The sequence below is a fragment of the Ictalurus furcatus genome, chromosome 23 (assembly GCF_023375685.1).
Source record: "Ictalurus furcatus strain D&B chromosome 23, Billie_1.0, whole genome shotgun sequence".
Classification (NCBI taxonomy): Eukaryota; Metazoa; Chordata; class Actinopteri; order Siluriformes; family Ictaluridae; genus Ictalurus; species Ictalurus furcatus.
Genome location: NC_071277.1, coordinates 19,867,449 through 19,881,461, shown reverse-complemented (window position 1 = coordinate 19,881,461; position 14,013 = coordinate 19,867,449). Strand labels below are relative to the sequence as shown.

Genomic DNA, 14,013 nt, shown 5'->3' with positions numbered 1-14,013 from the left:
TGCGCTCCTTTGGCAACATAACCCGAAAATAATCTGATTTTATTCAAAGAATGTTTTAAACTCCACGACCATCAAAATTTAAACTATTAAAATCATGTATTTTAAACAATAAGTGGTTTAATATGTTTTGAATGCTCCAAAAAAAATCAATATTGGCTAAGGAGCATCTTTACCCTCACTGAAAATTTGAGAATTTATGAATCTGTGCAGTTAGGAACCACTGCCACGCCCTCCTGTCATCATAAATACTGTAACATCAGTTAGCCAAATGGCTAATTGTAGTCGATTAACTCACACTTTCACAGATCAATGCGATGAGATTTCATTCAGTATCCGAGTCTCGATTTCCCCTGTAAATCTCTCAGAATAGAACACTGATGAAAGTGCATTTGCATATTGAAACACGATTGGCTCTTATGTTTTATGACATCGTAACATGTGCCTGTTCGGTACTAAAACTTTGTTTAATGAGATTTTCAGCGCCTTCTTTATTTTATCAATACAATTTCCCCACTTTGACCGCTCGAATGAACTGCCCCAATTACCGAATCAATTGTTTGTATAATATAAGAATATTTACTGTATGAATGTGTGTAAGGAAGCCTAAATCACTTAAAACCTACACATATTGTGTTTATAATTTTATTAATAAAAGAAAGTAGTCAGATACAGCTACCATGAGGCTAATTTTAGTGAGTTATTATTTAAATAGGACTATATGAGCAATTATTTTAGGGAAAAATATGTTGGTAGCAGATATAAAATAAAATAAGTCATTATTTGAAGAGGTCAGGTGTCATTCCTTAACACCAAATAACCAGCAATGTTGACGTCCTCTCAGTAATACAACTCCTGATCCCACCAGCCTGTTGAAAACATTCAGAAAGCAGAACATTAGTCTTGCTTTGATATCTAGTTATTAGTTAAACGGGATTAAAATCAAGATTAGTGAAATACTCACTGCCTGGGTGTCTTCTCACGCCTAGTTTCCTTATTTCATCATACACGAAGATCAGAATGCCGTACGGCAACGGCACAAACCACCACTGCACCCTGGAATGAAGACAGAACAGACACGGTTATTTATGAATCACTGTTTGTCTACATTTCACCACATGCACATGTATTACTCTGGAGTATGAGAGTGCCGATAATATAAATAACGCTGAGGAAAAACTGTAAAATACCTGATAGGCATGAAGTTGAAGATGTTCGGCATCCCTGGGCAGTAGCACAACAAGTTACCGAGACACAGCTGGAAGACTATGGCAGTCACAAGCACCTTATTTCTGCATGAAAATAAAAATCACACTATCATAATAATTTAATCCTAAATACGGACAAAAAGTATGATGTGTCATTCGAAATAAAATTCGTGTGGTACAAGAAGAATAAAACACTTCAGGACATACTGTTATAGTATAATAATCAACTTCAGGGTGGGAACAGTGACATCTAGTGGCAAAAGCATGAGTAAAAGCTGAGGATTGCTGAGAGAGATTTGGGAAACTGATCTAGAATAGAATATCTACCATTTTTTTCTCTGTTTGTTGTGTTAGTGTTGGTACCAGCTGTATATACAGTACTGTAGACCTCTAGTTTAAGATATAGTTGTGTGAGCATGTAGCAGTCATGTGGGCTGACCCTTTTTTTCATGTTCATGTGTAAGTCACTAACCTGAAGAAGCCCTGCTGGAAGACAGACAGCCGGCGAGTTTTCCTGATTAACACATCAGAAATCTGGCAGACCTCAATACTGACGAAGAAGACGGTGTAGCAGGTGTACTCCTGATACAGACGCTGACTGAACGTCTTTCAAAGAAAATAACAGTGGCGTGTTTCTTTTAGATCATGTACAGTACACAGTGCATTTTTGGTTCCACGTTACATCAAGTGTCCCTAATACATGTGTAGTTACTGATAAACTATACAGGCATGACAAATAAGGATTGATTTACTGTTAGAGAATGATTACAGCAATATGCCACATTTAAATAGACATTTAATTAGCTCAGGTGTTAATAACGAGACAGTTATTACAGGACTATTGACTCTTTAATTAAGTTAATATAGAAGTTACACTTTAAAATAAGTGCACAGTTCCTGAAGTGCGAAGACGCATGACGCCAGCCGACTGCATCACCAAACTGCTGCTCATGCTGCATCACAGGGCGATATACTGTACATGTAACACACTCAGAGGAAAGCGCTATCAACCCTCTTCCACATACATGAACTCTCAGATGCCTACGATTGGCTAGTGTCACTGAGATTGACAGGGGAGATAGAGCATGCCCCTTCCACCCAGAGAACATGGACAATCTTGAATCTTGTGAATCTCCTGACAATAGGACGAATGCTTCTGAATGGTTTAATAATCTATAGAAATACATCTTCAAAACATGCTTTTCTGACTTAAAAATATCCTATAGATCATATCTACTCTGAGTTACCTGCTATATAAACAGCTTTTATGTCTTTTGTATATTCCTTACCTTTTATTTTGCTTTTAGCTATGTAAAGTACTCTGTGTATGGCATATACTCTATAAATATAAACTTTGCTACGCCTTGCATCATAAGCTCGATGTTAGAAAGACAGATAGATCTCAGAATTGTCCAGTTGAATAAACGAATATTTAAATCATTTTAACCGTAAGGATTAAGTTCATTTTAAGACTGGTCTTGTTCTACTGACCCATTCCTGTCCGTAGCTGTCCTGTAGGTCCTGTAGTCTGGCGTCTTCCCACTGAGAGCGAAGGCCCACACACAACAACGGGAACCAGCCCTCCTGAGCCATCGCCGTGAAGTAATCTGTGAATCCTGCGAAAGACTGGATCGCTCCTGAAGACAGGAAAAATAGCTCATATTGATAAAAAAAAATAAAATAAAATCAGTCCTGATATTAGAAGCCTGCATACCGATCTGAAAGTAGGAGTAGACGGCGAGGGCTTCGTTCACCAGCCGGTCTCTGCGTGGGTTCCTGGGTTTGAGATGCATGATGTCGCTCTCGGCTTTTTCGTAGGCCAGGGACACTGAGGGGAACTGACAGACAGCAGACGTCAGAGTGAAACGTGCAGGATTTTAACATCACGAGCGAAATCATGGCGACGGTGCAGACTCACGATGTCCGTGGCGAGCTCGATGAAGAGGATGGTGATGCAGCCTAGTGGCAGCGGCACGCTGACCGTGATGTAGATGAGGTACGGAGTCAGCTCTGGAATGTTCTTCGTCAGAGTGTAGGCGATGGATTTCTTTAGGTTATCAAAGATAAGCCGACCTACGGAGCAGAATGAGTAAAAAAAATTCCGTTCTTTACATTCAGTTGTATTTTTATTTACTTAAATGCTTTTTTTTGTTACTTTGACCCACCCTGTTCGACTCCAGTTACGATAGAGGCGAAGTTATCGTCCAGCAGGATCATATCTGCAGCGTTTTTAGCAGCGTCAGAACCGGCGATACCCATCGCAATACCGATATCCGCCTTCTTCAGAGCAGGGGAATCGTTTACTCCATCTCCTGTTACTGCCACGATGGAGCCCTGATGGACAGGAAGAGTTCAAAATATCTTCACGTTTACATCAACAGACCTTATTTCATCCTTTATTAAATTTTTACAAGTAAGATAATATGTAGTGTTTTAAAGGATGTAGACATGAACTATATTTATTACACAGTACTATATCCTGGTATTATTTTCAGTATTTATAGAACTCATTAAAGGATCAGTTTATCTCTGAAGAGAACATACAGTCTTGGGTTTGTTTGCTCTTTGTTTTTCAACTTATTGTATTTCTCCGTTATGGATATCAACATTGATTATTGATATAAGGTGTTTAACATGGTAACCGGTCTCACCAGACGCTGGCAGCTCTCCACGATGATGAGTTTCTGCTGGGGAGATGTGCGGGCGAACACCATCTCTGGGTGATTCTTCAGAGCGTCGTCTAACTCGTCGCTGGTCATGTCCTTCAGCTGACCTCCGTTAATAACACAAGCACGAGCGTCTCTGTCGAACAAAGCATCAGAACGAAAACCATAAGGATGGTTACTAACTTCAGATAGCTTTAGCTAGCTTTATCGCCAATCTTACACCTACGAACGCCAAGGTTCCTTTATAACTCACTGTCACACCACCGGCCACTTGCAGCACAAGGCGAGGAGTGTGTAGCGAGAGATCGTATCAGCGTTCATGTTAGCTAGCTTCTCGATTAACACAGCTGTCAAATCCAATGCTAGCTTTTTAAATGAGTCATTTATGACAGCCATGTCGACTCAACCGGGTTTCCAGTGTAAAAAATAAACATAAAAAACTCTTCTTGTAGCACAGAAAAAGTCTTCATGTGCCTCTAAATATTACTAAACCATTTGTTGAGGTGTATTGCATTCAGGCTGCGATTTCAGAATTACTGGCACCCTTCAATAGGAAAAAAAAATTTCACACACGCAATTTAGACACAAGTTTTGGAACCCTACTGAAAACCTGTGGTGAGAATCGAAAAGGACGTCCCCATGTACAAACCTCAGAAAAAAAAACAAGGTTGAGTGCTGTTATTCAGTCCACTGTCTATAAACTCTGGGTGCCAATACTTTCCAGACTAGTGTTTTTTCCAAAGGAACTTGCACTACTCCTATGCAGCATCTGTACAGCTTCTAATATCACTCAGTGCATGTCTTATTCGTGTTATATATTCTTATATTCATTGGACATTTTAATGAAGGGTGCCAATAATTTTGGACCTGACTATTAACAGCTGTAACTTGGAAAGAAGGAAATCCTGGCATGCTTTACGTTCGAGCCGTATGATATCATGGCGCACTGCTGCGATGCCAGCGAGGTGACACCTGTGACGTGGTTATGAACAGTTATAACGGCGTTATGAAGCGCAGGTCGTGCGTCACCTCTTCTTAACCTGCTCCACGGGGATGCGCAGTCTGCTGGCGATGTCCTCCACCGTCTCACTGCCCTCCGATATGATGCCCACGTTCGCGGCGATCGCCCTTGCCGTGATGGGATGGTCTCCGGTAACCATGACGACCTGCAGATCAGAGTATCATACTTCCATGATTACCAATAAATATTAGACTGACTATATTGAAATATTATGTATTTTTTTCTTAATAAAATGATTTGTAAATTACTTGTGATATGTGAAATTATTTCATTTACAAATGTATTTTATCATATACAATGAATAAATAAAATTTTATATATAATAAAATTCTAATTTATTAAAATAAATGAAATAACAATACAATTAAAAAAAATGACTAAAGTAAAATGCATTACATGTACTTGCAATACAAGTACATACAAGCTGTAGTGACTAAAATTACAGTCCAGTGGCAGTTATTTCTCAGCTGAACTTATGTTTTTCATCCTAACTGTGAAGTTATGATGCAGAACTGGACTTACTCGGATGCCAGCCGTACGACATTTCATCACAGCGTCAGGTACAGTGGCACGAGGAGGGTCGATCATGGAGATGAGGCCGGCGAAGCAAAGTCCAGACGTGGTGAAGTTCAATTCATCTGCGTCGAAGCTGAAGCCGCGAGGAAACTCCTTCTCGTTCAGGTACAAGTGGCAGAAACCTGATGAGTAAATAATAATAATAATAATCATCATCATCATCATCATCATCATCACTGTAAGGTTTTACAACATGAGTGGAAAATGAATTACAAAAAATACAGCAGGAAGTTCATCACTTTCACCCAAAACTTATAATGTTTAAATGGAAAAAAAATGCTTAAATTGACATCGGTGTAAATTGTTAAAGTAAATAAAAATAAAGCGCGTATGAGTTTCTGAATATTTACTAATTAATTTTATTGGAGTGCTCGTATGTTCACGCCTGAGCATGTATGTGAAATTTGATTATTCATATTCATATTATTATTATTATTATTATTATTATGATACATATTAATGTATTCATTATATTCATGTTTCTATATGCATTATTGGTGATAATTGTCTGTTTAAGGAAATCTGATCTCAACAGTCTTGGCCTGGGTCGTTTCTATTCATCTGGTAGTAGTATAACTATAAAATGTACTTTAAATTATGCCATATGTGTTATAATTAGTTGATTTATTAACAATATAAATAGCACATTGCTAATAGTATGTAAAGTGAGTATAAATAGACCAAAAAATCTCTTTACCACTTGGCGAAAGAAAAACCTTTTTGTTTTATTCTTGAACAAAAAGTCATACATTGTTACTCCCAGGACCAAACTGCATGAACATGATGTCTATAATCTGTAAAGTTCCTCAGAGGAACTTTAGAGAGAACGCAGTGTTCCATGCCGTCTTACCCAGCACTCTCTCTCCCAGTCCTCCCAGGTCCATGTACGCGGTCTGGAAGGCTTCTTTCCACTGCTCGTCCAGAGGCAGCTCCTGACCCTTAATCAGGATGGTGGAGCAGCGCTCCAGGATCCTCTCCGGTGCTCCTTTCATCACCAGCAGGTAGCGCAGGTCCAGAGGATCCTCCAGCTCATGTATTGAAAGCTGAACACAACAAGGGGGCGACAATGAGACAGCGAAGTGAAGAGAAGCAGACCTGCTGTACTGTATCTCAAACGCTACTGACACACACACACACACACACACACAGTGTTTCAGTCCTTACTTCACATTCAAGCACAAATCCTATACCAAACTGATCCCAAAATCATCATGAAACACATGTTGCCATGGAAACAGTGATTTAGTAGACTCATTTTCATAGCTATTTATTTATTTAGGACAATATGACAAACTTTGCCCCCAGATTTGGTGTTACTCTTACCTGGAACTTGTTGGTGGAGTTGAACGGCACCTCACAGATCTTTTTGAACCGTGCTCTGTAGTCTACGATGTTTCCGATGGTTAACTCGGTGAACTTTAACAGAGCCGTCTCAGAAGCATCGCCCACCACTTGTCTCTGTACAATGTAGTAGTCAGTTATATCTATATCTATATCTATTTATATTGATCAGATCAGATCAGAACTGTATCACGTTTCATGTCTATAATCAACTTCATTCAATTACGACATGTTACGAATCTGTAATTTAGTATTATTACAATCCTTGTGTATTTCTAATTAGTTTGGGTAAAGCCAGTTTCTTCCCTTTTTGTCTCATTTGGAGAATAAAGGTCTGAAAATCTTCTCAGCATAGTGGCAAGAGCAGACACACCCCACACCGAGCGTTAATACGGATTAAAGTAATATTATTTTCACATTCGGTTTGTTAGAAACAGCTCAAACTGGCTCTCTTTCACAAAGCATCTATTGATAAAAAGGTTAAAGGCACATTGTGAAGCTTTAATCCTGAGACTACACACGTCAGAATTCAGACCTCAGATGTAGCTACACAAAGAAATTACTCAGAAAGAGAGTGACACAAGTGGGTACAGTTTGCCTTAAATAGATACACAATATATTGGCAGTACACTAGACTACAGCAGGTGTGTAACCGACTCTGAATACACAATACTTTCTCCACATAAATACTGACATAACCTTTTAACTTAAGCCGCTGAGTCTGAACATGACCAATAATGCACAGACTAAAAAGTCTTATCTCATTTCTTACAGCCTGGTTTGGTGGATATTTATGATGTATATCACCTCTCTTGATTACCCAAATAATATTTTCTCTGCTTTCACTGACGTTTGCTCACCTTGGGGATCGGCACCGTCTCCTGATTGGGTTTGAAAAACGCCCGATTGCACAGACTCGCAACTCGTCCCAGTGCCCTCCACGTCTCCGAGGACTGGTCAAAACTCTGACCTGGTCAAACACAAACACAACACAGTGAGATATTATTTAGTCCTTTAATCCTTTAATTCTTTGGGGTGGCAATAATTTTTCCATTTGGTTCCATTTCCATTAAAAAGAAAAGAAAAGAAACTTCTCATGTGTTAGTAGGTATTAGCTATCTTTTGTTGCCATGTCGAGGGTGCCAATTATTATTGCCTTGATTTTATCTGTAGGAAAAATGCTTACAATGTGGTTCTGCTGTATTGTTGGAGGTTGTAATGAAGTGTTTTGGGATCAGGTTCCTCACCTGACTGGTCCTCGGTTGTGTCTGCGGCGTGGATCACGTTGTCAAACCACAGGTGAGCCACGGTCATGCGGTTCTGTGTCAGGGTTCCTGTTTTATCCGAGCAGATGACGGACGTAGAACCTAGAGTCTCCACGGCTTCCAAATTCTTCACCACGCAGTTCTTCCTGGCCAGACGTTTGGCCGTCAGAGACAGACACACCTTCAGAAATACACAGTTTACACTCTAAAGGCACGTCCAATGCATCACTTTATCCAATGAATATCATTACAACATCATTATTTATTTGTGTAGATCATGCTTTCTTATATAACGCAGGGTTATAATACCTCCAGCTCTTACTGGTGCACATTTCTGTGTAAATATTTAAAGGTCACATTCACATAATGGAGATTGTGTTCAGGACGTTTTGACTTTGGAGTAACAAGGTGAGATAAAAACGCTGTTTTAAATGGACTTTTTAAATAAGGAGGCGAGGTTGCGAAATCACATGACCTCCATCTCTCCTTTCTGTTGTTAACACCGCTATTATTTGGAGTTAAAATGGCATGTATGGGGCATATACGTAACTAGTAACTAATTGCAGTAAAACTGGTAACTAATGTCAGATTACAAAGACGTGACGACGATCGTAAAAAGTATTCGTATTTATCTGGGGTGGAAAACGGCAAAAAATTGTAAAAAGCGAGGGAGAAACCCAAAATACTGGCTTCTGCTTGTTGATGTAAGTGTAGTGGAAAAAAGGGCGTGGCTTATGAGCGTATGAGTATCTAGATTAAGAAGTGTTTGGCTAACACACATTAAGTTTAATCAGTGAAAATTTTTTAACACTGTTACTTACAGTGACAGTAGCTAAAAGTCCTTCAGGCACGTAAGCCACCACGATAGCCATGAAGAAGATCATGGCCTCCAAGAAGGCGTAACCGATAAACATGGCGACCACGAAGAACGTGAAGCCGAAGAAGATGGCCAGACCAGCGATGATGTCGACAAAATGCTCGATCTCGATGGCGATCGGGGTTTTCTCGTTGCCCACTCCTGAGGCCAGGCTGGCGATGCGTCCGATGATGGTGCGGTCACCGGTGTTGATGATCATCCCTGTCGCTATACCTGTCCAAGCAGATGTTTTCGAGAATCATTTGATAAGCTGCTTCCAGCTCGTTCCCATTCCCTCAATGCAAACGTGTGATATACACTCTGCATATACACGGCACCATTTGAACGAAATAAGTATAAGTATAAGGTCGCATCAGCTTTAGAAATGTCTGCGTGTACAGTTTGTGTGTGTGTGTGTGTGTGTGTGTTACCTTCTAAACATGTTGTAGAGAAGAAGGCGATATTGCGGGTTTCCAGCGGACTCTCATGTGTGCACTCGGGGCTCCTGGTCTGAGGCTCCGACTCGCCGGTCAGAGATGAATTATCCACCTGGGAAAAGGTTATGAGAATAATGGGATGGTTTGTGTCTCTTTAAACTGCTTTGGGATCAGTTCTGAGGTCTAAGCAAGAAATAACATGACATTTTAAAAATGTATGGCCCCCTTTTGTTCTACTCCTGTCAGGGAAGAACTGTAATCTGATGCTACAGTGAGCACATTCTCTGCGAAACTGGAAGGATTAAGATTGAAAAACATGTTGAGCTGATTAACCTCTACTGTCTGAATTTGGCATCAACGGTATGAATCCATAGCCCCGACCTGCCTTGAGTTATTGGCTCAGACTGGTGGTGGTGGTGGTGGTGGTAATGATATGGAGATTATGTCTGGCTCCGGAATGGCAAATTTGACAACAAAGTAGAAGCAGATTGCAGAACTTTATCTTACATAGATGTTAGATAGAGGTTGTGCAGTCAAGCGTTTTTCCCAACATGAGGGAGTGACAGATTATAACATGTACGAACTTGTCTCGTGGGTGTTCTACTAGGGCTGTAGGTCTCAAGTCAAATCTTGTTACATTTTCCGCATAGTTTTGAGCATTGGTCTCTCGCTAAATATGCTTTTGGTCTTGATGAAAAGTTTGCAAAAATAATGTTTGTCTTCTCTTTTGACAAAAAGTCATTCCTTCTACAAGAAAACAGTCTAATCAACCACTAGTTGAAGGAAAAGCTTTGAAATTTGGACTCTAGATTGACCTGGTCTTGACCACCTGAAGACTCTGTCTTAACTCCATATCAGAAGAATAATGAGGAATAAAGCACGTCGGTGGTGTTTATTTCTGGCACATTGGAGTGTTTTATTCCTTCCAGGTTATTTTTTTACTTCCTGATAGTTTTTCCACTTCCCGATAGTCGAGTCCTGTTCACATGCAATCCTCACACCTGGAAATGAAATTAGGCGTGTCTCCTGAGACGGTTGTAGTGTGGTTTTGTTATTTTGACATCACCCTGCCTTAAGCACAAAGTATCAGAGTACGCAAGTCTGGTTTTAAGTGACTGTACGTTACTGAGTTTTTCTTTCACATCATACTTTTGACTTTTACTTGCTACAATTCAAAACCTCTCCTTTCTCCTCACTCCATTTTTGGACGTCACTGCATCCGGCCACGCACCTTACAGCTCTGTGACGTGATGATACGGATGTCAGCAGGAACCCTGTCTCCTCCTTTAATCTCCACCATGTCGCCCACCACCAGCAGGTTGGCGTTGATCTGGGTCTTCTGGCCGTCTCGGATCACCATGGCTTGCTGGAGGGAAGAAAAGATACGCTTCGGGTTTCCTGCTCAAACACCCAGTTTATATTATAATCACTGCATTCTTGGCAAGGTGTTTCCTATCACACGGCACTTTCTGAAGCAGGTTTGCTGGTAAACTGCTTGGTATAAGTCTTCAGGATGTGCTGTTATCTCACCTGTGGTACCAGATTCTTGAAACTGGCGATGATGTTGGTGCTCTTGAATTCCTGGTAGTAACCAAAACAGCCGGTCACGACGACCACAGTGATGAGCGTAATGGCCAAATAAAGCTGCAGAGAGACAGATTATAGAGTCCATTAGGAAATGAATGAAGAGGATTCTCAGGAAGTTCAAAACAGAGGAAATCAATAACAGATTGCACAAAGCTCTTAAAACAAACCCAAAGCTTCCATTACCCAGCCACAAGGCTTTTTTGGCCAAGCATTGGCTTCTTTTACTCAAACTGAGGTTTCCATTCTCTAAGCCAAGGCTTCGCTAAAGCTGATTCTGATTCTTCCGCCCAACATGAGGCTTCCTTTGCACAAACAGCGGCTTTTTCTCCCCAAGCATAGGCTACTTTTGCCCAAACCGAGTCTTCTGCCACCTAAACCTAGGCTTCTTTTGCCCAGGCAGAGGCTTCTATAATCCATCCCTAGATGAGACTACTTTTGCCCAAGATGAAGCTTTGTTTGCCCAACCAGAGTCTATTTTTCTCTTTTTCCCCCAACCCGAGGCTTCTTTTGTCCAAATAAGGGCTTTTTGCTCTTTTCCCCCAACCCGAGGCTTCTTTTGCCTAAATAGGGGCTTTTTTCCTCTTTTTTCCCCCAACCCGAGGCTTCTTTTGCTCTATTTGATTCTAATAATGGTGCAACCAACAGATTAAAAGTATTAAAGTGAAGTAATATAAATGCCGAAATGAACGTGATCACCCTCCATATCTACTCAGTTATATTACACATTACACAGATTCCTGGGGAATGATTTTTGTGCCACTGGGAATCGAATTTGAATGAAAATCTCAAATTCATGGTGGCGTTTCGGTGGTGCGACACCACGATCCTCGGATTTGAGCCTGAGCTGTACAGCGTTTCTGTGCAGGAACCTCTACGGGTTTCCTCCAGGTTCTCCGGTGTCCAAAACACTCTCGCATTAATGAGTATGAGCTTTCTCCGTCCTGAAAGCTGCTTCACTTCCGACCGCACCGTTCAATTTGGCATTACACCACCATTTAAGATATCGAATACGAAATGCACATCAACTTTTACCTCATTCGAATTTAAAACCACTTCAGTGCGATTTCGTTAAGGAATAAAAATTCAAATGTTCAGAATTCTCACGTTGTCGTAGCTGCCGATTTCCCCCTTCGCACACTCGATGCCGAACGCGATGAAGCAGATGACGGCAGCGACCCACATCAGACACTGCAGACCTCCAGCCAGCTGCCGGGCGAACTTCACGTACTCGGGCGTCCCTTTGGGTGGCTTCAGCTCGTTGGGGCCGTCGCGCTCCAGGATCTGCTCAGCGATCCTCGAGGACAGACCCTACGGCGCAGTGCGACAGATTAGACAGGAGGGTCAGCACAAAGCCCAGTGCTATTAACATGTTATTAAAGGTGTAACAACAGCAACATCTGGGGCTTTAATACAGGAAATGACATTAATAGACATAAAATTAAATAAAAAGGAAGTAAATATAAAAGCATTGTACACCTTTGGAGAAAAAAGCAGATAAATATTGTTGAAATTCTGCATAAAAGGAAACATTTATTTATTAATCCTGGATTTCCTCAGACGTTTGTTTGCTATTTGTTTGTTATCTAGTATGTTTACTCTTATAGGAGGAGAAAAATTGGCCATTTTTATGTTTTTGAATTTTCTGATCATCTTTTCGCTGATGGATTTTCTTTCCTCAAAAACAGACAATTATTATATTTTTAAAAACGTCTTCTAATCTGAATCGATTCTTTCTAACGATTGATCTCACTTGACATACGTACTGTAACAGTCCCACAGCCTTTACCGTGCGGAACACAGAATATAAGACACCACATATTTATTCGGGACACGTTTATCGACTAGAAGCTTTAAAAAATGGACGAAAAATTAGGCTTAGACCTCTGAGGGTTAAACTCACACGCCACGTCAACATGTCCTTGTCATTTTCCTTCAGATTTTTATTTCTGTTTTGAAAACATTTATACAAGTGAGATCAATGTAAGTCGCTCTGGATGGGTGAAATCTCCAGGTCTGAGTATAACACTGTAGTGAAGTGACTCTTACTTTGGTAATGCTTGTCGAGTATCTCGCCTCTAACTCCTCGATCGTGATCTCGTGGTCGTCCTGCACGAACAAACCATTACGAGAACATTTATATACAGTACATTCACGTCGGACACAAGTACGGGCGTGAAAACGTCTCTGCCACTCACGATGTCCATCTCCTTCTTCATGTTCTCCAGTCGCTCCTTTTTCTTCTGTTTTTTCTTTTTCTTGATCTTCACGTCCATGTCCCCGTCCATTTTATCCATCTCCACAAACATCTCGTAGGAGTCCTGTGAAGAATATATAAGAAACACCGGTCAGTCGGAAACAACCCGCACGCCCGCGTTGTATAAAAACTACCACCGATATTTTATTGCTTTATATCGTTTCCGTGATTTTTACCGTTTTATTCATGATGCTCAACTCGCTGTTCAACTCGATCGACGTCCAAACCTCAAAGCTCTCCTCGCCGGAAATCGTGAAAACGTCTCGGTATCCCGCGGACACCTTGCTCTTGAAACTCCCAAGGAGAACGTACAGGAGTGTGTTATCAGCTGAGGCAGGTTTATATACCGCTGCCTCGTGTCCTTCACCAGGCCTACAGCGTGAACCACGCTTCCTTTCCAATGTCACCCTCGTCACCTGCTGCTTGTCTCTGCTTTATCACTATCAGCAGCTCTGATACTGAACACATCTGATACTGAACACATTCCCCTTTTGTTTGTTCGTTTTTCCCTTTCAACACGGGTACAAGTAGAAGGTCATTGTACAGCGTACGACCAAACGTTTACTTCCGTCTTCATGAGCGCGATGTTTTCGTTTTATCGCTGCACTAGCCTGTTTCTGACATTTCTTGCAATGCAATCTTTACAGAGAAGAATACAATCCTCCGATCCTCTTTTTCTTTCCTGCTGTAAGTAAGGAGCAAACCAGTGCGTGTTGTGCTGTTACAGTAAAACCATCAACGCCGGAGTGGGTGTGGTGAAGCGGAGCTCCTGTTACACGCTCAAGTCGATTATTTTCCTGTAACA

The 14,013-nt window shown here is 41.0% G+C and overlaps 1 protein-coding gene across 1 annotated transcript; it reads right to left on the bottom strand.

Annotated features, from left to right (window-relative positions):
• Positions 1-628: 628 nt before the first annotated feature.
• LOC128599446 (potassium-transporting ATPase alpha chain 1) lies at positions 629-13,780 on the bottom strand. Its single transcript, XM_053610991.1, has 23 exons — positions 13,385-13,780; positions 13,150-13,272; positions 13,001-13,060; positions 12,059-12,262; positions 10,898-11,011; positions 10,599-10,733; positions 9,362-9,479; positions 8,896-9,164; positions 8,057-8,255; positions 7,670-7,779; positions 6,792-6,926; positions 6,319-6,511; positions 5,415-5,590; positions 4,901-5,037; positions 3,857-4,007; positions 3,371-3,539; positions 3,124-3,278; positions 2,920-3,043; positions 2,697-2,842; positions 1,678-1,811; positions 1,188-1,289; positions 962-1,053; positions 629-866 (listed from the first exon to the last, which is right to left on the bottom strand). Exons 1-23 carry the CDS (start codon positions 13,394-13,396, stop codon positions 838-840), a joined length of 3,087 nt encoding a protein of 1,028 aa, XP_053466966.1. The 5' UTR covers positions 13,397-13,780; the 3' UTR covers positions 629-837.
• Between the last annotated feature and the right edge of the window lie 233 nt (positions 13,781-14,013).